Raw genomic sequence first — 24199 nt, forward strand, 5'->3', positions numbered from 1 at the left:
ACCAGTTTACTGATGGTCATCTTACCAAGAAATTACCATGATGAGTTCAGAGTTTCATAAAATAAGAGTCCATTAAATTTTATTTCATTGATTTAAAATATACAAAGATGTGAATCATTTTTAATAGCCTTTATTTTTTAGAGAAGTTTTAGGTTCACAGCAAAAGTGAGTAGAAGGTACAGAGATTCCCATATACCACACATGCTGAACCAGTTTCTTAATCATGAATAAAAGCATTTGTTGCTAAGAAGATCCAGTTTCACCAAACACAGGCTTTGTTCTTGTCCTAGCCCTGGTGGACCTCATATCTGATGAGGAATAGAACTTCAAAAGACTTATCCTATTGCAATATTCAGTCACTTCAGTTCTAACCTTCAATATAACACCTGGACCTTCATATCTTCTGCCCACTAGGAAGTTTACTTAATAAGCTTTGTTATTAAAAAAATTTAAGCCCATGACACTTATTATAAATTATCAGTGTAATAACCTACAAACAAATTCATAAAGTTTATTTCATTATAACAAGGGAAATGCTTCTTTTAGTCTCCATTTCCTAATCTGTAAAAATGAGAAAAATAACTCTTACTTTATAAGGATGGCATAAGGAATGAGAAGTACTTAATGTATGCATAGTAAGTACTCAAAAAAGGCTGGTTTCCACTTCCTTCTTTCCTTAGCATAAAAACACATGAAGTATCTTATACGCTTCATATTTACAGATTTAGAGTAACCAGAAAGGTTAACGTGACAATGTACATAGTGTGTTAGTACCAGGACAGAGTCATGAAGAAGATGTCATCAGGGTTAGCTGTGCAGTCTAGCTACAATGCTCCCCTTGATATATTGACAAACTGCTTCTAAAGTGCATATGGGAAGGCAAAAACCTCAGAATAGGAAAGACAACAGTGAGGGCGAACAAAGTTGGAGAACTGACATTTCCCAGGTTCAAGATTTACTGTAATAAGACAGCGCAGTACTGGTGAAAGAATAGATAAATAGACTGATGGGACAGAATAAAATAAAGATCCCAGGAACAGTCCCATACAGATATAGTCAACTGGTCTTCAACAAAGGAGCAAAGGTATTTCAGTAGAGAAAAGGTAGTATTTTCAACAAATGGTACTGGAACAACTGGCCATTCACATGCAGTAAAAAAATGAATCTACATGCAGACCTTTTATCTTTCACAAAAATTAACACAAAGTGAATCATGGACCTAAATGTAAAATTCCAGACTATAAAACTCTAGAGGATAATACAGGAGAAAATTTAGATGATTTGGGGATTCATGATGACTTTTTAGATACAAATCAAAAGCATGATCCATGAAAGAAAAGCATCAGTAAGTTGGACTTTTTAATCTTAAAAACTTTTCCTTGCAAATGATAATTTAAAAAAATGGAAACAAAAATCACAGATTGGCAGAAAATCTTTTCAAAACATATAAGTGACAAAAGACTGGTAGCTAAAATATATCTCCGAAAGAACCTCTTAAAAACTCAACAGTAAGAAAAAATTATAAACACCCATTAAAAAATAGGCAAAGATTTGGAACAGATATCTCACTATAAAAAATATGTAGAAGGCCAATAAGTATATGAAAGTATGATCAACCATATTTCATTAAGGAATTTCAAATTAAAACTATAAGATATCACACTACACTCCTATTAGAATGGCTAAAATCCGAACACTGACAACACCAAATGTTGACAAGGATGGAGAGCAACAGGAACTCTCATTCACTGCTGGTGAGACTGCAAAATGGTACAGCCACTTTGAAAGACAGTTTGGTAGTTTCTGACAAAACTAAACATGCTCATACTATAAAATGCACCAACCATGCTCTGTAGCTTTTACCTAACAGAGTTGAAAACTTACGTCTATGCAAAACCTGCACATAGATGTTTATAGCAGGTTTATTCATAACTTGCCAAAACTTGGAAGCAATCAAGATATCCTTCAATAAGTGACTGGATAAACTGTAGTACACCCATACTATGAAATATTATTCAGTAAAAAAAAGAAATTAACTATTAAAGGATAAAAAGATGAAAAAATCTTGCAAGCATATTGCTAAGTGAAAGAAGCCAATCTGAAAACACTATAACTAGATGACTCTGGCTGTATGACATTCCGGAAAAGACAAAAATATGAAGACAGTAAAAAGATCACTGGTTGCCAGGGGTTCAGGGGACGGGAGCAACAGATGAAAAGGTGAAGCACAGGGCATTTTTTGAGCAGTTAACCTATTCTGTATAATACTGCAATGGTGGATATATATCATCATGCATATGTCAAAATGCACAAAAAGTACAAGATGAGGACCACGTGATGTTCAGTAGCGTCTGACTCTTTGCTCTCCTCTGGACTGTAGCCTGCCAGGCTCCTCTGTCCATAGGATTTTTCAGGCAAGAACACTGGAGTGGGTAGCCATTTCCTACTCCAGGGGATCTTTCCTGCCCCAGCAATCAAACTCACGTCTCCTGTGTCACCTGCATTGCAGGTACGTTCTTTACCCACTGAGCCCTCAGGCAAGCCCCACAATATAAGGAGTGAGCCCAATGAAAATTATAGACTTTAAGTTAATAACAATGTATTGATATTGGTTTAACAATTGTAACAAACGTACCACATGAATGCAACATGCTGGTAATAGAGGAAGCTGGGGGGAGAGAGGAGGACAGCAAAGAGAATCTATGGGAACTCTCTATTTTCTGCAAGGCTAAAACCACTCTAAAAAAAGTCTATTAATTTTAAAACAAAAAGAAATCGTGAACTTTGGAAGTAAAAGTGACAACATAAAGTCATATCAATTTATATGTTTATCAGTAGGGTGTGATAGAAGAGTGGCCATTATACCATACCCTTCCCATTACCATTTGACCATTCTATACACAAAATTGTTTGTTTTAGCTTTAATATGTAATAATTATTAACTGATTATAAATGAGCTTGAACATTTTTCATGTTTATGGACTATATCCATTTCTTTTGGACTATATACATGTCTTTTCTATATTTTTCTTTTAGACTATATGCTATCTTTTTCTAGGTATGTAAAAACCCTTTATATTTTATATTAACCCTTTGTTTACTAGAAATATTTTTCTAGTTTGTGATTTCATTTTAGTTTATGGTGGCTTCTGACTTGAGTTTCATTTACTCAAAATAGTCAATTATTCCTTTTCATGTCTGTAAATCTTATAATACTTTCACTTGTAATACTTTTCATTAAAAAGTTTATTTTTAATACTTCATTGTTTGATTCATATGGAACAAATTTTGATTTATAACATGAACAAAATACACTTAAAAAATTAGAAAATAGCTAGGAAATGAATGATTTTAAATGATTATTTACATATAACTGGCTGGTTATGTATGGCTGGTTATGACTATCTTGTCTGGCTGGTAAAGAAACAGCTACTTACAAGTTCTTCATGAGGTTACTGGAACCCATCAAAGAATCTTGCTCTCCCTCACTTCAATCCTTTGACCCTTAGGATATACATAAGGCTATTTCTAGGGAACATACATTTTCAGGTTAAAACTTATACAAGCTTTTTGATTTCAAGGGATGAATATGAGCTTATACTGTTATTGTTAAACTTAAGGTTTATTTGTGATTTGATTAGCTTCCTAGTACATTTCGACTCTGAAATTGTCTTATGTCAGACTTGTTTCCAAAACAAATTGCAAATTATATCTCAAATGCACCTCCATCTTCTCCAAATACTGTTCTCTCTAATGGCCTTGAGTCCATTACAGGCAAACATGAGTTATAACTTAAGATAAGTAATGTCTAGGAGACTGTGTGCTTCTCAACACATTCTATCTCCACTCTCCAAAGATAGAATATAAATGAAAAAGCTAAAAATAAAAGCTTGATCTCATTCAGTTTGAATCAGACTATTCTATTTTAAGAACGCCTGACCAAATCCATCTCCTATAATACTTATATTCCTGTCAGAAGATTGTAATAAAAATGGAATATGAAATACCATTTAGAATACAAATATATTATTTATATTGTATATTAACAATGGGTGAATAGGAAACCAAAGTTATATAAAGTCTTACTGAAAATCTTGCTCACATCATGGGTACTTCAGTGGCCAAGATCAAGCACAGCTGGCACAAATTACAGTGCATGTGTATGGAATCTGATATATAAATAAAATAAATTATATTATTCTGGAATTATTCATTTTAAATGCTAAAATAATCTTTATCTAAAACTTTAATCTAGAATGCTTCTGTGTCAGGCTACCAATCATGTGTATCTGTATGTATGTACATACACATACATACACATGTGTTCTTGGTTTCTGAGCTTGGATCAATCAGATAATAAAATTTTTCCAATTCTACCATTTTCTCTTCTATTATTAATAACACTAGGGCAATCAACTGGATAATTTTTAATGTTTTTGGACCTCTGAAATGGTATGTAATCCTAAGTCACAAGTACCTAATGAAATACACAATTAGTTCAGGTAGAGTATTTACTTACAGCATCATCTAATTATTTTTTTTTATAAACAGCATTCAACTGTGTGGTGTACATAATCAGTACAGCAAGCTAATTAAGACAAATTCTAGACTCAGGCCATCTCAGTTAAGTTTTGGCACAACTGTATTTTTGGAGTGTGAACTCTGTATTCATTTAGCTTCTCCAAGCCTTAGTTTCTTTCTCTGAAAAATTGTTATAATAACAGCACTTACCTCGTGTGGGTAGTTGTGAGGAATAAATTATATAATGTATAGAAAGAATATCGTACAGTGCCTGGTGTTCAGTCAATAATGACTATTGTTAGATTCATGGAACAAGAAGACTAAAATGAAATGAAATAAAGGGGCAATGCAGAACAATTCATGCAGTGATATTCTACTTTTGTTCTACTTTTAAACATTAGACTTGGCATTTATTCCACTTATTTTAGTGTCACTAAAATGACACTAAAGAAATTAACAAGGATAAAGAGGAAAAGAGAGATAATATTAGGTGAGTAATGATGATAAAATCTGGGGAGATGAAAAGCAAATGGGTAATTCACAGCTAATTCAGTGGAACAAAGAAGCTAAAACATTAAGGACCTGCACAGAAGTAGCCAAGAAACAGGGAACTGCTCTGCATCAGAGTATACCATCAAGAAAGATTCAAGTAATGGAGGCCTCGTGCATTTCTGAAGGTCAGGGGAAGGCACAAGGCAGCAAAAACAAGAGCACTGGCTAAAAGCTTGTGGCAGAAGCTGTGAGAATACCAGATGTTCTCCCCATCTGGTTGGGTAATAATTCATTCTTTTCCTCTAAATAAAATTAGAGGCTTAATCATGGGGTGAGGTTGGACCAAAGGATTTGAAGCTCTAAGAGGACACCTGGCACGGCAGAAGTAAGGCTGCAAACCGAAAATATAAGCATAATAAATAAGACTATATAGACACACATGTACCCCACTCCCTGTCCCACTCACCTCTTCAGAGCACTGGCAGGTTTACATCAACAAGTCAGTAGTAAGAGATTCTCTCTGTAGTGGGATTGACAGGACCAAGAAAAAAGTAAGATAGTTTTGGGGTCCCTTAGTTAAAAAGTAATACCTAACCATCTACTAGTTGACAAGTCCTGTGAACCTTACCAAGTGCCTTTAATTCATTTTTTAGGGCCTCAATTAAAAAAAAAAATTTTAGGACCTCAATTTTAAATATAAATGGATGGCTAGTGATTAGCAAACAGTGAAGGAAAAGGCTCCAACATCAAAGACAGACATCAAAACAAACAGAAAAAAATAAATTTGAAGAAACAGCAATAATTCAGGTAACAGAAGAGATTACTGAAAGACTGAAATTAATAGCCTTAAATGGAAATGAGAAAGTACCGCTGCATCTACTAAAGAACATGAAACTATATAAAGAGCAGATTTAAAAAACAAAAAAGTCTCCTGGAAATTAAAAAAAAAAATGATATTCAGGAAAAAAAAAATTCAATAGGTATTTGGAAGACGGAATTGAGGAGTCTTCCCAAAAGTTGGGAATAAAATACGAGGAGATAGAAATTGAAAGCCAAAATTAAAGAGGATTTGAGACTAAATCCAGGAGGCCTAATAGGTGACTTAACAGGAATTTCAGAAAGAACTGTAAAAGTGGAGGGAGAAAAGTTATCAAATAAATAATACAAGAAAATTTCTGAGAGGAAAGAACATAAGAGTGCCTATACAGTGAAGGGAAAAAGACTCCCAGCAGAGATCACCCTGAAATGAATACTAGGGGTAAAGACAGGACGCCAAAAGCTTTGAGAAACAAACAGGTCACATACACAGGCCCTGGAATCAAAACAGCACAAGAACAGTAGCATTTTGTGTATCAATGAAATGTAAATGAAGAACAAAGGTATTTTCAGACATGCAAGGTTTTAAAACACTTAATAAAGGAAATGCACCCTTTCACAGGAAACTACTGCATTATACAATCTCTGCCAAATGCTGGTGAGGCTGTGGAACAAGAGGAACTCTCACTCGCTGCTGGTGGGAGTGTAAAATGGTACAACCACCCTGGAAGACAGTTTGGTAGTTCCTTACAAAACTAAACAGATTCTTACCATATGACCCAGCAATCATGCTATCTATATTTGCCCACTGAAGTTTAAAACATATGTACACAAAAAAACTGCACGTGGATGTTGACAGGAGTTCTATTAATAATTACCAAACCTTGGAAGCAACCCCAGTACCTTCCAGTAGATGAACAGACAAACTGTGGTGCAATCAATTACCATCCCATGCTAAAAATAAATGACTATATGAAGAGACATGGAGGAAGCTTAAATGCACACTGCTTAAGTGAAAGAAGCCAATTTGAGAAAACAAGATATGGTATGATTCCAACTCAGTGGCATTCTGGAAAAGGTAAAACTAGGAGACAATAAAAGATCAGTGGTTGCCAGGGGTGGAAGGAGGATAAGGATCAGTAGGCAGAGCATAGACAATTTTAGGATAGGAAAGTGAAAATGCTGTAAATGATAATAATGGATATATATCAGTAATGACACATTTATAAACACTGGTACAAATCCATAGAATGTACCACACCAAGAATAAACCCCAAGGTAAACCATGAATTTGGGGTGATTATGATGTGTCTATGTAGATTAATCCTTGATAACACATGTATCATTACAGTGAATGATGCTGATAACAGGGAGGCTGTGCATGTGTGGGGGCAAGAAGTATATCAGCAATCTCTGTATCCTCCTTTCAATTTTGGTGTGAATCTAAAACTGCTCTAAAAAATAAAGTCTTGAAAAAAAGAAAGCAAAAAGACCAGACAAAAATATGACTAGAAATCAAGAGAAACAATGGTTACAGTTCCACAGGGGATTCAAACAATGGAGCTATAACATAGCAATTAAAAAAGTAAAGTTATTTAATAGTACAAGTTTCAGAAGGAAACAAGAGAATGGAGCAGAAAAAAATAATCAAAAATATAAAAGATACAAATTTCTCCAAATCAATGAAAGATATCAATCCACACATCCAGGGAGATCAGTGACCCACAAGAGATATAAAGAAGAATACAGATAGGCACATCACAGTCAAACTGCTTAAACCAAAATCTTCACAATGGTTAGAGAAAAAAATTACCTTCAAAAAAGCAACAGTAAGACTTAAACCTGACTTGTCAGTAGAAACAATGAAAACCTGTACCCAATATTGTATCAGTACAAAGAATTCATTCATCTGTTAGACAAATATGTACTACATATCTACCACATGCTAGATACTTTTCTAGGTACTCAGAACACATCAGTGAATAGAACAAAGAATGTATATTATATTTAATGTGTAAAATTACATAATAAACATATTTGTAATAACATTTTTAAGGGAAGAAGTTAATTGTATAAAACAGGCTTAACAATCTATTCAGAAAATACACTTCATTATTGCTGTTAGAATTATAACTCAAGTTTTTAATTTAACAGACTCATGACTAGTACTTTTTCAGTGATAGATGAGATTCTTTATAATCAAGTATAGTCTATGTCGGAGAAGGTGATGGCATTCCACTCCAGTACTCTTGCCTGGAAATTCCCATGGATGGAGGAGCCTAGTAGGCTACAGTCCATGGGGTCGCGAAGAGTCGAATGCGAATACGACTCAGCGACTTGACTTTCACTTTTCACTTTTATGCATTGGAGAAGGAAATGGCAACCCACTCCAGTGTTCTTGCCTGGAGAATCCCAGGGACGGAGAAGCCTGGTGGGCTGCCGTCTATGGGGTTGCACAGAGTCGGACACGACTGAAGCGACTTAGCAGCAGCATAGTCTATGTATTAAAGAGCCTATCTTACTAAGCTCTTTAGGTAATCTTACTAGGCTTTTGGGTAATGAAAAGTCCATGAAAATTTAGAGCTGATCTTCTAGAAAACCCTAGAGATGATCCATAGTCCAGACTCCTCATTAGAGATGAAAAGGCACAGTATTATTTAACTCAATTTCCAAGGTCACACAAAGAAGTTAGAGACACATCTTAAGTCCCAGTGACTCCTGGTCAAATATGCTTTGTTGTTGTTCTTTGTTTGTTGTTAAGTTCATGGAGAGATGGGTTTAATTTAATTTTTATTAATGTAACATGCATATAGTTTTAAAAGTAAAATGATTTATGAGACTTAAAAAGCAGCAATTTTCTTCCCTTCCTCTGCCCACCTCCAATTTCCAGTCTCCAGAGAGAACCATGTTTAACTTCTAATATTAATAATACTGGCTTCCCTCGTAGCTCAGTTGGTAAAGAATCTGCCTGCAAAGGAGACCCCGGTTTGAATCCTGAGTTGGGAAGATCCCCTGGAGAAGGAAATGGCAACCCACTCTGATATTCTTGCCTGGAAGAGTCCCATGGACAGAGGAGCCTGGCAGGCTACAGTCCACGGGGTCACAAGAGGTGGACACGACTTAGTGACTAAACCACCAACCACCACCACCACCATTAATAATGTTCTTTTGTTTGACAGAATGTTATTGTGTGACAGCTTATCAGTCATATATACCTCGCGTACGTGAAAGGAGTCCATTTCAACTTGTTCATTCTGCAGGGCATGTTTTATATTCAAGGCACAGGCAGAATAACTGGTAGGCTACCAGTGACCTTGTTGCTATACACACAATAGGACTATTAACTAATGAAATGGATTTTCAGGAGTGATTTATGAAATATGTCTCATTTCTTTAGATATGGAGCTGAATACTGGTTGCAAGGGATTAGTGGTACGATAAATACATATAACTTCAGAGGAGAGAAAATCTGAATTTTATACTCTGCACATTTTTTCCTAAGCTTTAATAGTACAAAAGGTTAAACTAAAAGAATTTCAAACTCTCTAATATTTTAGCTAAAGAGAGTAACAATTTTAATATTAATAGAATCTTTATGATTATAAATAAGTCCACATATAGGTCATGAAGAGACAATATACAGCAAATCATTTTCATCTTAGTAGAGTACTATAATACAAATAATTTGCCTTTGGCATTTGAAGTGATGCTTATTTTAGCCATCTCAACATTGGCTTTGCACACTGAATGCTTATGATAGAAAAATATCAATACAGGTTACTAAATAATTTACTTTAATAATTATTGTTTACATTAATATCACTGAGTATTTCATGTTTTGTTTTTTCCCAGAGAAAATGCCAAACAAGAAAGAAAAACCTTTCTGTTCACCTGGTGGGTATAAATTTAAATTCTAAAAACTGAAAATGTCATAACTATAGGCTTATTTTTTAAATGAAATTCTTCTCAACTTAAAATTATTTACCTATTATGCCATTTGCATCACAAACTATAAGACAAGTGACTCACATGAGACAGGAAGCTGGCTGTAGACTGGGAAGATGGCACGTTGGAATGACAGCGAGCAGCAGACGATGGCTGTAGAAGGCGTGGCTTCACAGTAGAATTTGAGGTGTATCCAGGGCCCTGCAGTTCCTGGAAGACAGTATACATGTGAGCAAAATAACTGTCAACCTACAGCTGGAATTGTGAAATCAAAATGTATTTTTGCAAATAAATTTCAGTCTTACATGTTGAACCTCTACAAAGTTTGAAGCCAAAGTATTAAGCAAGATGCATGTTATTCTTTGGGGACTAATGTTGGGCTTAGCAAGAGGCCTTCACACTTGTGAATGATGTAAGCATTCCAGGTGGGAAGCAGCATCTCCAATCAGAGGCTACTACATTGGTTTTAACTTGGCCAAACACTCCACACCAGTTCTGACATACTACTGAGAAGATTCCTCTCCAGCTATGGCAAGGTATCCAGTACTGTGACTTTGAAGTATGGCTGCACTTTTAAAGTATATTCAAAAAACAAATATATTTCGGTGGAAAATGTCCTATTTTTAAAGCACACCTGATTTGTCATGCAAATTACCTCATTTTTGCTATTCTCCAAACAAGTCAAACATGTTTGACCTCCTCCTGTATGCAAACCTCTGGTTCCCCAAGGTAAGTACTTCTGTGTTTCCTTCACGCAATATAAACCTAACATAAAGCATGGTGCTTCAACGTGTTACTATATAGGAAAAGGACCAGTACAGTAGGTACAATGTAAAGAGTTTGTAATTGTTAATATCAGATAATGTTAAAAGTACACTTGAAAGCATCTAAGATACATGAAGAAAACCTAAAAGTATATCAGTGAAGTGAAGTCGCTCAGTCGTGTCCAACTCTTTGCGACACCATGGACACCAGGCTCCTCCGTCCGTGGGATTTTCTAGGCAAGAGTACTGGAGTGGGTTGCCATTTCCTTCTCCAGAGAACTTCCCGACCCAGGGATCGAACCCAGGTCTCCCACATTGTAGACAGACGCTTTCCGTCTGAGCCACCACTTGATCTTAGCCAAAAGGCCAAGACCAAGGCTTAAGTTTTGCTTAAATTGCTATTTAATGAAAACAAAAGACCTTACTTTTACATCCAACGTGTGTTGAAGTTTTAGGCGCACAGATTCTTGTTCCTGACGCTGTATTATATCTTGACATTCTGCAAACTGCAAAGATGCCTACAATCAAGCAACCACATGTGGTTTATCTTCCATTCTTTGTGCAATTTTATTTTATTAACGTATATGTGCCGAGTCGCCATCTCTTCAAGGAAACTTCCCCCCATTCCTAGCATAGTGTATTACATTTATCTATTTACTTATCTGTTTTATTCAGAAAACTGAGAGTTATTGGAGGTCACGTCTTTGTAGCCCCAGCATCTATATGGCGTTTAGTAGGTGAAGGATACGCAAAAGAATGAATGAACTAAGGATGAAATGAGCAAACAGCTTTAGCAATGGTAAAAATATCTGCATAAAGATAACCACAACTGAAATTCATTGCGCCCATATATCATATTCTAAGTCCTAAGTTTGCATAGGTGGGAACATAGACCATGTTCTGTCACCACGGAGGCTCTGATGTCTTAAGAAGCAAGGACTGGTTTGGGTATATAGTATTTTCAGGTTTCCAGAGTTTCCAGGTGACACAAAGAGAGAGTCCTCCTCTACAATATATGGCAAGGACAAAAGTAGTGTCATCACTGATCTTCACAGTCATTAAGCTGCATTCTCTACCTGCACTTTCTGAACTCCACAAAGTGCCACACATTAGCATTACTTCGTCTTTTTATTGATATTATTAACAGGCTGTATTCTACCAAGTATTGAAGTCCTTCTTTGAAGGTAAATTAGACTGGTGGTATTTTAAATTATTCAGGCCACAAAGGATACCAGAAGCATCTCACATCTTGCATTACTGCTCTTATGTTCATGTAAGCAAAAAAAAAAAAACACACCATAATTTTGTAAAAAGTATGCATCATGATTTGTTCTTAAAGCTCAGCCTTCTCTACAGGATATATAGTTCTTCCTGTGCGAGGTGACTGGGACACAATCCAATTTGACAGATTTGGTGTCTATCAACATGGAGCTTTCCTGTTTAGTTGTTAACTACTGTATATATTTAGTTAATAACCACCTTATCGAGAGCAACTTCCATATTAGCAACCTTTTCTTTCAATCGGCGCTCCTGAGATCGCAGGACTTCTAGTTCTCCAGCCATCTTGTTTTTCTCTGTTGCAACAGTACTCAATTCCTGGCTTAATTTCGTCTTCTCTTCTTTTAGAAAATGTTTTTCCTACAATTATACAGGAGCAAATATCAGAAATGATATAGTGATGTAGATGCTGAAACACATACATATCATTTCTCTTATCCTAGATTTGTTCATTTTACTCATTATTTGCCTATTTGGAACTTAAGGCAGGAGGGGAGAAAAAAAGTGGGAAATAACAAAGACACAGCAAATAAGTCCATGTAATGAGTGTGTGTGCGTTCAGTTGCTTAGTCATGCCTGACTCTTTGTGACCCCATGGACTGTAGCCCACCAGGCTCCTCTGACCGTGGGATTTTCCCAAGCAAGAATACTGGAGTGGGTTGCCATTTCCTTCTCCCAGGATCTTCCTGACACAGGGATTGAACCCACATATCTGGGGTCTCCTACACTGCAGGCAAACTCTTTACTGCTGAGCTACCAGGAAAGACCGGTGAGAGGTATAACAAATGTATATGCATATCTGTCAGTGTTTAGCCTCATTCTAAAAAAGCATTTCAGCACTCTGGGAAGGGGAAAAGCAGCTGCTTGAGTTGCCCTCATTTTCTGCGTCTGCTGTTTCCCTTCTCATTGGCATTATGGTCAGTTCTATTGTAACTCTCCTTCTGAAAGTGCAAGTCTGTTCCAAAGACTGACTATTCCCTGACTGACGTTTCAGGGAATATTTGAGCACAACACAGATTTCACCTCTATTAATGCATGGTTTCATCTATGAGAAATACTAGGTCAGTGCAGAAAACTGCACCCAGCTAAGGAGAGTTGCTCAGAAATACAAAACACAAACATACACTCTTCAAACAATTAGCTCCCTCCGTTTACCTTGTGTTAACGAGCCACATCCTATGTCACAGAAAAACCTACCTTCTACCCCTTCTTAACAACTAGCACACTGCAGTTCTTCAATGCACATGTTCACAAGCAAACTTCAGGTCATTTTTAAGATAAAGGGCCATCCTAATTGTCGTATTTATGTGTCTCTTCAACATTTAACGTGCCAAACTGTGCTACCATTTTCACTGGGTTCCTATTTTTTTTGTCACTGATGAAGCTCGTCTGTGTCATGCTCCTAATCCCACTACTCCCACAAGTCCCGTGGTGGGTTTTTGTTGCACAATTTTGTATAGCATGATTTTAGGAACACCGTTGTCATATTAGAGTGGAACTGAATATGCTCTGCTTATAATCACTCTGTCTCTACCATGAGTATCTTCTTGCAGTTAAAATACTAGCTCTTGGACAGCTACATGTAAGAAAATGAAACCGGAACACTTTAACAGCACACATAAAAATACACTCAGAATGGGTTAAGGACCTAAATGTAAGACCGGACACTATAAAACATCAGCAGAACACTCTGACATAAATTACAGCAATATCCTTTTCCATCTATCTCCCAGAGTAATGGAAATTAAAACAAATCAAAACTCCAATGGAATTAAATGAATGGGACCTAATTAAACCCAAAAGTTTTTGCACAGCAAAGGAAGTCATAAACAAAGTGAAAAAACAACCCACGGAACGGAAGAAAATATTTGCAAATGATGCAGTTGACAAAAGATTAGTCTCAAAAATGTACAAACAGCCCATGTGGCTTAATATCATAAAAAGAAACAATCCAATCCAAAAAATGGGCAGAAGACCTAAACAGACTTCTCTCCAGAGAGGACATACAGGTGGCAAGAGGCACATGAAAAGATGTTCAACATCTAATTAACAGAGAAATGCAAATCAAAACTATGACGAGGTAACACCTCACACCAGCCGAACGGCCATCATCAAAAAAATCCACAAACAATAAATGCCTTAGAAGGTGTGGAAAAAAGGGAACCCACCTACATTCTTAGTGGGAGTGGAAACTGGTAAAACATGGATGGACCTGGAGATAATCATACTAAGTGAAGTTAAGTCAGACAGAGAAAAACAAAGGTAGTATGAGATCACTTACATGCGGATTCTAAAAAAACGATACAAATGAAATTATCTGCAAAACAGAAACAGACTCACAGACATAGAGAACGAATTTATGGTTACTGGTGGGAAGGGTTGGGGGGAGGGATAGATTGGAAATTTGAGATCGAATATACATACTACTTTCTCTTTTCTTTCTTTTTAGATTAATTTCTATTGGAGTAGAGTTGCTTTGCAGTGTTGTGTTAGGCTCTGCTGCACAGCAAAGTGAATCAGCCATATGTATCCACACATCCCCTCTTTTTTAGCTTTCCTTCCCATTTGGGTCACCACACAGCACTGAGTCGAGTTCCCTGTGCGCTACAGGATGTGCTCAGTAGTTACCTACTTTATGCCTAGTATCAAAAGCGTATATATGTCAATCCCAAGCTTCTGATTCTTCCCACCCCACCCCTCCCCCTTGGAATCCATATGTTTGGTCTCACTGATACATTTAAAATAGACAACCAACAAAGACCTACTCTACACACAGTGAATGCTGCTCAATATTATGTAATAATCTCAATGGAAAAGAATTTGAAAAAGAATAGACACATGTAAAAAATAACAAAAGAAGACCAAGGAAGAAAATCATAAAAGAAAATAAAATTCATTCCAGAGTAGTCATTAAAAAAAACAAACAACAAACAATAGCTCTCTCCAGGTCCTGCTCAGATGTTCCTGTGGGAACCTTCTCCGCACGCTCTGTTAGGAGTGGCCTCCGGCCCTGTCCCCACTGAACTTTGCATCTCTGTGTGCCTCACTCTGTGCTGCAGCTCACTAACGGGTAAACACGCTGGCCTCCCCCACTCCAAGCACAGGCACTCACCTTGTTCGCATTTGTCATTGCCTCTTCCAAAAATTGTATCTTGCTCTGAAGGGCATCTATCTGACCTCTTTTAGCTGTAATTTGTTTTTGCATCCCCATTGCCACTTTCATAGCTGGGAAAAAAAAAAAAAAAGAACTAAACTGTGTCTTAGTTTTTAAAGTTTCTAAATTTTGAGAGGTGACTATAATTTTATGTTCAAACACCATGAAAATGTGTAAGATTCCTCTAAGGCACCTGGATCATCTCAAGAAAGTTTTCACAAAAGATGTTTTCAGATTTCACAATATTGGGATATAACAATTTTCAGCAATTACTCAGGGGTTTTGAGCTGAGAAACATATATAAATGCTGATGTTTTGTGATTCCTAGAAATAACTTCATTGGCCATCGTAATTTGCCATATCTCAATGGTAATAAATAATACTGACCAAATTCATACTTACACATATAGGAAATATATACACAAAATATATAGTCATACAACAAAAAATGTAACTAGAATTTTCACTAAAATAACTTTCTAGAAACTCATATATAAAATACCACACAAGACATCTACTATTATCGATCTTTTAAAAGATCCCAGTGATAACACAAACCATTCCATTTCCATTGTCATGGGTATTGCCATGTACTCAGAACTCACTATTGTTTCAAAAGTCAAACTGGCCACATAAGCATATATGTGATTATTTTACTGAAACTGGTGACAGGATGAGAATGTTCTAGACAGGAGGCAAGGCACTGAAGACTTAAGACATGGCAGGCCACTGAAAAGATAAGTAAAGCTCACCACTGTTTGGAAATTCAAAGATCCTATGTTGTTTCTTAGAACCAGCTGAGAAAAGAGGTTTGAAAATGCCACTGCTTTTGAGTTAGGTCCAGCTTAGAGGTTAAAAAGAAAAAGAAAATGTGGCATTCTTTAAAAACAAACTATTGGAGGATAAAAGGTCTGACTTCTTGCTAACAAGATATAGTTCCTACAGCTAAAGTGTCCAGACCAGGGTTAATACAGGCACAGTTCATTGGTTTGTGAATAGAGCAAAAGTCTGCTATCATTTGCTCACCACTCTGAAGAATTCTGGTCTGATTAAATGCATCATGCTTGGCCTTCAAAGGAAATTTTCTTAATAAATTCTTTATTTTAAGGTGATCCTATTTCGAGAGTGAATTCAGGGTTACCTAGTTAATTTAACAACTGTAATGGGACTGGGGGCGTTGTGGAGAGGCCTGGAGCACATGAGGAGGAGACTGTCTAGTGGATGGGGAGGCGGGAACAGACCCCAGATGGGCCTCTGGAGTGAGCTCTCCACGCCCCACCATTTTATGTTTACCAGCAAAGACAGAGCTGAATCTCGGAGGACTGCACAAATGTGGACCCTTCAAGAATTTCTGTGCCATCTTTGGGCAAGGGCCATGGTAATCTTTTCAGTATCATTCCAATTTTGGTATATGTGCTGTTGAAGTGAGCACAAACATAAATCTTTTGACATGAAAGAATATTGAGAAATAGAAAATGTAGTCTTTAGTTAAATCTTTATTCTTATAGTCAGCTAACACAGCCATACTAACAATGATAGGAATAATATGATTTAAACAGCAACTAACCTTCCCTCTGAATTAATATGGGCAGCAAGGTGAAAAGGGAACAGGTGTAAAGTGGTGAGAAGGGACCCCTCATCCTAGCAGGTCAACTCCCAGGGCACCCTCCCATCTTCAACTCAGCGGAGGAGTCAGGAATGGACAAATAGCCATAGGCACACAGTTTATGAAGACAGTAAACATGTGAAAAATAGGCTGATGAATGAAAATTATTGGTGATCTGTATTTATATCAACACTTCCTCAAAAACAATTACTTGGCATTTATGGACATTGAGGTTTGTTAGAAATTATTGAAATAGCTAAAGAAAAAGAAAGATTCAGATACTTAAGGAATAAATTAAGCAAATGTCAATTTCCTTCAAAAACACTGGGAATTATAACAGCCATATAACAACCATCAGTGATATCTACTGTTGTATGTCTCTCACACCATGCTTCACTGTGAAGAAGTGGAAGGCAATGAATCCAGTTTGTGTTTTATTAAATCTATACCAAGGGAATTAAAAACAAAAGGAAAAGGTCTTCTGAAGCATACCATGACCATCAGATCCTTCCATTGACTTTAAAGTATTTCTTGTTTGCTCCAGCTCAGACTGTGCAGATTTTAATTGCATTTTCAGCTTATTTGTAGTAGTTTCCATTTCTTCACTTTTGTTTCGAAAGTTCCTTTTTAAGACTTCATAGTCCTCTGTACAACATGATAAGCAATAATAGTTGGTTAATTTTTTTCTACTTCATTGTTATAAAGCTTATTTTATTTGTAATTAATGATCACAGAATTCTGGAGCTGAAAGAGACCCCACTCAGTTACATCATCATTTGTTACAGAAATGAGATGTACACACACATTTTCAGGGATCTAACTCTTTTTAATCTGCTCGGGTGGGTCGCCCTCTTTTACTCTTATTATTCATTGCTTTTCTTCCAGCCAGTGTGTAATTGGCTCACATCTATTTCCTCTTTAACCTTCTTGGATAATCATACCCACCACAACAGATTTGGCCACCATTTGTAGGCAGATGGATCTCCATGACTCGGTAAGTAACCCGACACTGCCACGTGTTTTACCTGATTTTTTATCTCCAGTAACTATCAAAATACCTGGCATTCATCATTCATACACAAGAACACACACACACATTCAACTATCCATTTATTTACACTTGCCTATTTATATATGATAGATAGATTTACTTATAAAGGGAACCAGCAGAGTCAAGACCTCTCTGCTGAGATCTAACCCCGTCTCTCCGGATACTTTCATGTGGATGCCCTGGTGCCCGCAGACGAATGGTCTCACACTGATTGCCTCACCCTCCTGCCTGGAAGTTAACCCCTCTTGATTTCATTTTCTCAGATGTTGGTATCATTGTTCTCCCAATACTACAAATTTAAAATCAGAAGCACACACACAACTGCTCTGATCATTTACTGGTGACTCAATCTCCAAAACCTTGCCTAAGTCTTCCCTCTCCTCTCATCCTCATTATACTGCCTCAGTTCATGTTCTCATCGCCTCTCCCTGGGACCACTGCAAACTTCTCCTTAGCTGGCTGGCCTCTGTTCCTTTAGGCTTGCCTTTCTCTTCTTAACTGCTAACTCTGTCCTTCTAAAATGTAAATTTGGTGACAACAATCTCTTACTCGGTATCTTTTGCCGGCTCCACACTGTCTGGCTCTGCCTATCCATTCTGCCTCATTTCTTAGTTCTTGTGCCTTTGTACCTCTACTCCCATAAGTGTTTCTGAGGTTGCACTGTGTTACTTCATGCCTTCCTGCTTTTGCCCATAATGTTCTTTCCACCTGGACTGCCCTTCTACCTCGTTTCCACCTGCCAAATTCCTATTCCTCCATCGAACCCAGATGTCACCTGCGACAGGAGCCTGATTCCCTCCCTCTCCCGCATCTCTACCCACCACCCAGCCACTGTGCTTCATCCACCGCACATGATACATTCTACACAGGTCTGGCTTCCAACTAACGTGGAGCCTCACTGTTGTTCCCAGGGCCTGTCTCAGCATCTGGCATAGTAAATGCTCAGCAATCACTGACATACGCATGTGCGTGTATGTGTGTATGCGTGTGAAGTAGATATCACCTGCACCATACTAACAGTGAACTGAGGGTATTTTCACCTTAAAATTTAAAGCCTTGGAATTGTCCAAGAAATTTGCATAAGTCTATTTACATGTGTGGCTTCATTATTACACCTCTAATCAAGCTATCTGACTCAGAGGACTCGAGGTTTCCACTTCTCTCACTCTCCCCTTGGAAACACAGTGCAGAATTTCATGGACACTGAGGGCTGACTAAAGTTAATGGTTAATGAGTGCACACTCTGGGAGCACTTCATGGGGAAGTGTCAGGGTTTTGGGTGATGAGATGTGTGTGCAGGGACAGCATAATTATCCATGTCTGTATCACTGGATGAGGGCCCATTCTGTCACAACAGTCCTAGTATCCTCGTGGAACGCCACTGACAGCACTCCTATTTTCAGCAGAGTTTGAACTGGAGTCACGTACCGGTAAGGCTGTTTAACTCATTCCTACTAGCTTTCACCTCACTTAATAAATGGTCTCTCTCTTGCTTGATGTCTTTCACTGCACGGAGCCTCTCGGAGCCTGCGTTCACCAGCTTCACCTTTTCCAATTCCAGGTCACTCACTCTGGCTTCAAGCTCCCGTACCTTTGCATCTTTTTTATCTTTCAAAATCTAAATGTAGGGATAAATACAAAGGACAGAGCAAGAAATAAGAAAATAAAATATAAAGCAGCAATAAGAAGTGGGAAAACAAAAGGAGTATTTTACCTTTCTTTTAACCACAGATACCAATTCCCAGTAATACTGGCTACAGCCCTTCATTATTCCTGTTCTATATATTCATTCATTTAAAAAACAACAACAAAAATGTACCGGGCACCTAACTGTGCGAGACTCCATTTTACACGTTGAGGACGGTGTGCAGGTGAGGCCCCAGGTGAGCACCTACTCGGGTTTTACCCCCACGGCCCCTCCCCGACCCGGCTCCCCCTGCCCTGACCGTGTATCGCAGCAAACAATGTCCCTGTCCTCATGGGGCTTTTACATTCTCGTGAGAGGAGACAGACCGCAACAACTATTGAATAACCAGATGACATTGATGACGGGAAAAGAACTGAAAAGGTGACAGGGTAAAGAATGAACATAGGGAGGGGGCTGCTACTGGAGCTAAGGTGGTGTGTGGAAGAGAGCCTGACCACTGCCCCGATGAAAGCTTCTAGTCAGGGTGGCTGTTGGCGGTACTGAAAACTTGGATTTGGGGAGGGGGTCCCATCAGTCTAACCCGCTCTGCCTAAAAACTGTTCTTCAAGTGAAACAATTTACACTGGACCCTTGCTTTCCTTTCAGAAGACTGTATTCCCCTCCCTGGTAAAGGCAGCCTATACGATCAGCTCCCAGTATAAAAACTCTGCCCACTGAGCCTCTGATGAACCCCCCCTGGGTTGGCAACATCTGACACATGTTGTCACAACATATTGCTGGCGGGGTTAAGCATCTTGTGCCCGACTGCAGGAGAGGAACCTTATGCCCGGTTTCCTTTGGGTGGATTTTCCCCTTTGCTGATTTTTAGATTCTTTCTTTGTCATAAATCATCATAAGGGAAAAATATTGTTTTTTTAAATCTATATGAGATGATAGATGTTAACTTATTGTTGTAATCATTGCACAATATGTGTAAATTAAGCCATTATGCTGTATCCCTTAAACTCAAACAGTATTGTATGTCAATTATATTCCAACAAAACCAAAAGAAAAAATTAATTATACGTGATTTGTTTCCTACTAGTTACCATGGCAGATAAAAGTAATATAAAGCTTGGGAAACTGAATTTTTAAAAATTCATTCAATAGTTTTAAATTCTGATAAACACTTACTGAGCACCTTCTGGGTACATGGCACAAAGTCAGGGGCAGGGGTACAAAGATGAAGATGTGTGCCCTGCTTGAAGAAGTCTTCAGTCTTACAGGGAAGAGGAGAAACTGCTATTTACACACACACACGCACACACCACATACCCACCCACCCCCACACACACACGCACGTGCGCATACACAGTGCAATATAGAATGTGACCCAGGCTGTAACAGGTACAAACGCAGTATGGTAAAGCTCAGGTGGAGAGTGGAATGGGGGAAGGGAACTAATATTTTCTAAACGTCTTCCACAGACCAGGAACCAAGCTAAATCCTTGATTTACACTTTCTCATTTAAGCCTCAAATAACCCAATAAGATTCGGGGGTGTTTTGTTTTGCATTCTGGTTTACAGACATAGAAGCCAACATTCAGCACACAGTCCAGTGCTTTACAGCTACTGAGCGGCGAGACGGGGCTCAAAGTTAGGTCTGTCTGAAGGGGGACAAAATGCTTTCTCAAACTACGGGATCACGACAGACTGCGTAAAGAAGCTGGATTTTCTGATTTTTCTCTTTTGTATCAGCACTTCTGAACCATTTGGGGGCCTCTCCTTGTGGAATTTAAGAAAAGTGTGGGAACTTCCTCATAAAAGCACACATGCACACTGACAAAAACACTTGCAAACGATTTCGGAGTGTCTACAACTATCTTTACAGAACCTACTTCTGGTCAATTAGGTCAGACTTACGGGAGAAAAGAGATGATTTCAGAAGCTAAACCACCAAAACACTCTACAGACCTTGACTTCCTGTAGCTCCAGCCTCCTGTCACTGATCTCCTTCTCCAGCTGAGCTTTCTCCACTTGCATAGCGCCGGCCGTGCGCCCCTGCTGGCCCACCAGCTGTGTCATGTTCTCGATCTGCTGGCGCAGGATCTCGATCACTCTGTCCTTCTCTGCCATCTGCAGCCGGAGGGCCTCGCACTCTGTCTGCACGTTTCGGAGGTGATCCCCTTCATTCTTCAGGTGCTGCAGCTCCTGCAACTTCAAGTCCACCCGGGAGCGCAGCTTCGTGATTTCTGAGTTGGTGGCCTCGATGGCTCTCTCCTTTTCTTGGAGGGAAGCGGTCAGGTCCGACACGGTCCTCTCCGAGCTCTCCAGGGTCATCTTCTTGGCTGTCAACTCTTCCACCACTTTGCGGAGCATCTCTTTGGTGGATTCAAGCTGAGCAGTCAAGGAGGACACTTTTTCTAGACTTTCATTCTTTCCCTGAATGGCTGCCATCTGATTGTTAAAGAAGAATTGCATGGATTTAGGCAGAAAGGGAGAGGTCTCAAGAGATCTGACAAGTTAGCTCAAGAAGATGAAATCATGAATATGACAGTACCTCAATCGTTTTGCTCTCAGAACTTCATACAGACAGCAGACTAACTTGTGTTAATTAGATCAAGGTGGAGAGGCCTTAATTAAATAACAATGCTCATCCAGAATGGTGTTGTAGGGTGGGGACGAGCTCGGCAAGTTTTCCACACCAATTTATATTAGGACGACACTGGCAACAGTGGAAAGCGGGTAAGAGTGAAGACAGCTATCCTTTGTTTCCCTCTTCCTTAATTCCACCTTTGAGGGAAAAGTGAATGATGGCTTTTATCCAATGTACATTCACATTCTCTGGTCCTTGTTTGAAAAAGAGTAAGATTCTAATTGGGCTTCCCTGGTGGCTCACACAGTAAAGAATCTGTCTGCAATGCAGGAGACCCTGGTTTGATTCCTGTTTTGGGAAGATCCCCTGGAAAAGGGATTGGCAACCCACTCTAGTACTCTTCAGCTTCCCTGGTGGCTTAGATGGTAAAGAATCTGCCCACAATGTGGGAGACCTGGGTTCAGTCTCTGGGTTGGGGCGATCCCCTGGAGGAGGGCATGGCAACCCACTCTAGTATTTTTGCCTGGAGAATCCCATGGACAGAGAAGCCTGGTGGGCTACAGTCCATGGGGTCGCAAGAGTCAGACACGACTGAGCGACTGAGCACAGCACAGCGCAAGATTCTAACCGCCAGGTGCTCCTTGCAGCTTTCCTCCTGCCCGGGTTGGACCAGAGACTAGGAAGATGACTTTGCCTGGGTCTAGGCCAAGGCTGGCCCCTTTGGTTTGCTTTTTCATTTGAGGAAGCTCTTTTGGCAATTATGGCAGGCATTGGAACTATGTCCTTCCTGTCTTGAAGGTACACTTTTGCTCACACAGCACTCCACATGTCACTCCTGGGGTGCTGAACTGGAGTGCACCCAGCCTGCATATCTATCATTCCTAATCAGTTTGGGAGGAAAGGAGGGGAAAGCCTCTCTGGGGAAGGGGAAACAAAAAAATCTACTGGAAACCTTCAACCTTGCTTTTCCTTAGATCTCCTTACGTGCTTAGTTGCTCAGTCGTGTCTCTTTGCAACCCCACGAACCGTAGCCCACCAGGCTCCACTGTCCATGCGGATTCTCCAGGCAAGAATACTGGAGTGGGTTGCCATGCCCTCCTCCAGGGGATCTTCCCAACCCAGGGATCGAACCCAGGCCTCCCACACTGCAGGCAGATTCTTTTCTGTCTGAGCCACAGATCTCATGAAGCCCAGATCTCCCTATGGTCTGATGCTTTTCTATTATTAGGATTATTAGGTTACCAATTTCCAGGTGAAATGAAAAGGCAACTGGATGAGAGTTTCATTACTCAACAATGGACAAAAGTGAGATGAAGTTTAACAAGAGGCCAGAACCACAGAAATAAACACCCAGTTTACATATCTTGCTCTCAGAGCCCACAGCTCTCCCCGGGGAGGCCCGGTCTCACCTGCCGCTCCAACTGGCCCTGACACTCGCTCTTCATGGCCTTGAGCAAGGCCTCCAGGCGCTGCACCTCCATGTTCCTGTCGTCCAGTTCCCGCCGCAGGTGGTCGATGGTGATGCTGTTGCCCGTGTCCCGGTCCCACAGCCTCTTGTTCTGCTCCTTCTCCAGACTCAGCTCCTTCTCTCGCTTATGTAGGTCGGCCTACAGGAAGGGACGTCAGCCTTCCCCCTCGTGTTACACATTGGTTTTCAAACTCTTTTTCTCCTTACATCATCTTTGGAGTTTCTATGTGATTTGACAAGACTTTGATCTTGGAATTGGATTCTTTTTTAACGATTTTAGATAAAGAACTATGATTTCCTAGAAAACTAACATTTTGTTGACTTATAATTTCTAGCATTGCAAGTAACTCTCAATGGACTAGAGCCCAGATTAGATATGAGGATGCTGGGAAACATGGAACAGGAGGGAGAGAAGTGAGGATTATCCCGCAGTTTAGAGTCAGCTCTCCCTTGAGCATGTGCTCATCAAGCTCCGGTTAGCCTGTGAAGGACACTCCGGCAGCTGAGGGCCCTGTAGCCTGAGGTAAGGTTTGGTGGGGAGAGAATCCTGTTCTATAGGAACTCTAACAAGTATCGCATGAAGGGGTACCAACATCACCTTTCCTAAATTTCTCAGCCTGTAGTACCCCTAATGGAGGGCAGAAACTGCTTCACTACCATCGGAATCCTCTTTTCTTCCTAAAAAAAATTTTTTTACCTAAATTTTTGCATTTAACTTTTCTTTATACATGATTTGTATGTGTTTTGAATGTTGTTTGGTTTTGAAATGAACATTCAACCCTACTTCAGTTTAGCAGAACACAGTACCTAACGGAAAGACTATGGCTATTCAAAGATTACCTTCACCCAACTTGTAAGCCCTAAGAGTTGTGCTTATACAA

General features: G+C 39.1%; 1 protein-coding gene and 1 non-coding gene across 2 annotated transcripts in view; both read right to left on the reverse strand.

Annotated features, from left to right (window-relative positions):
* CCDC158 (coiled-coil domain containing 158) overlaps window positions 1–24199 on the reverse strand; it is a 62607-nt gene that overhangs the window by 19342 nt on the left and 19066 nt on the right. Inside the window, exons 9-16 of the mRNA XM_052642213.1 lie at window positions 23260–23457; window positions 21229–21711; window positions 19056–19245; window positions 17069–17221; window positions 14929–15041; window positions 12018–12176; window positions 10964–11056; window positions 9859–9984 (exon numbers count right to left, since the gene is read on the reverse strand). Coding sequence (XP_052498173.1) covers window positions 9859–9984; window positions 10964–11056; window positions 12018–12176; window positions 14929–15041; window positions 17069–17221; window positions 19056–19245; window positions 21229–21711; window positions 23260–23457 — 1515 coding nt within the window. The remainder of the gene's footprint in view (window positions 1–9858; window positions 9985–10963; window positions 11057–12017; window positions 12177–14928; window positions 15042–17068; window positions 17222–19055; window positions 19246–21228; window positions 21712–23259; window positions 23458–24199) is intronic.
* On the reverse strand, window positions 16297–16402 carry LOC128050154 (U6 spliceosomal RNA). Its single transcript, XR_008199661.1, has one exon. It is a non-coding gene; the product is annotated as a U6 spliceosomal RNA (small nuclear RNA).

The sequence above is a fragment of the Budorcas taxicolor genome, chromosome 6 (assembly GCF_023091745.1).
Source record: "Budorcas taxicolor isolate Tak-1 chromosome 6, Takin1.1, whole genome shotgun sequence".
Classification (NCBI taxonomy): domain Eukaryota; kingdom Metazoa; phylum Chordata; class Mammalia; order Artiodactyla; family Bovidae; genus Budorcas; species Budorcas taxicolor.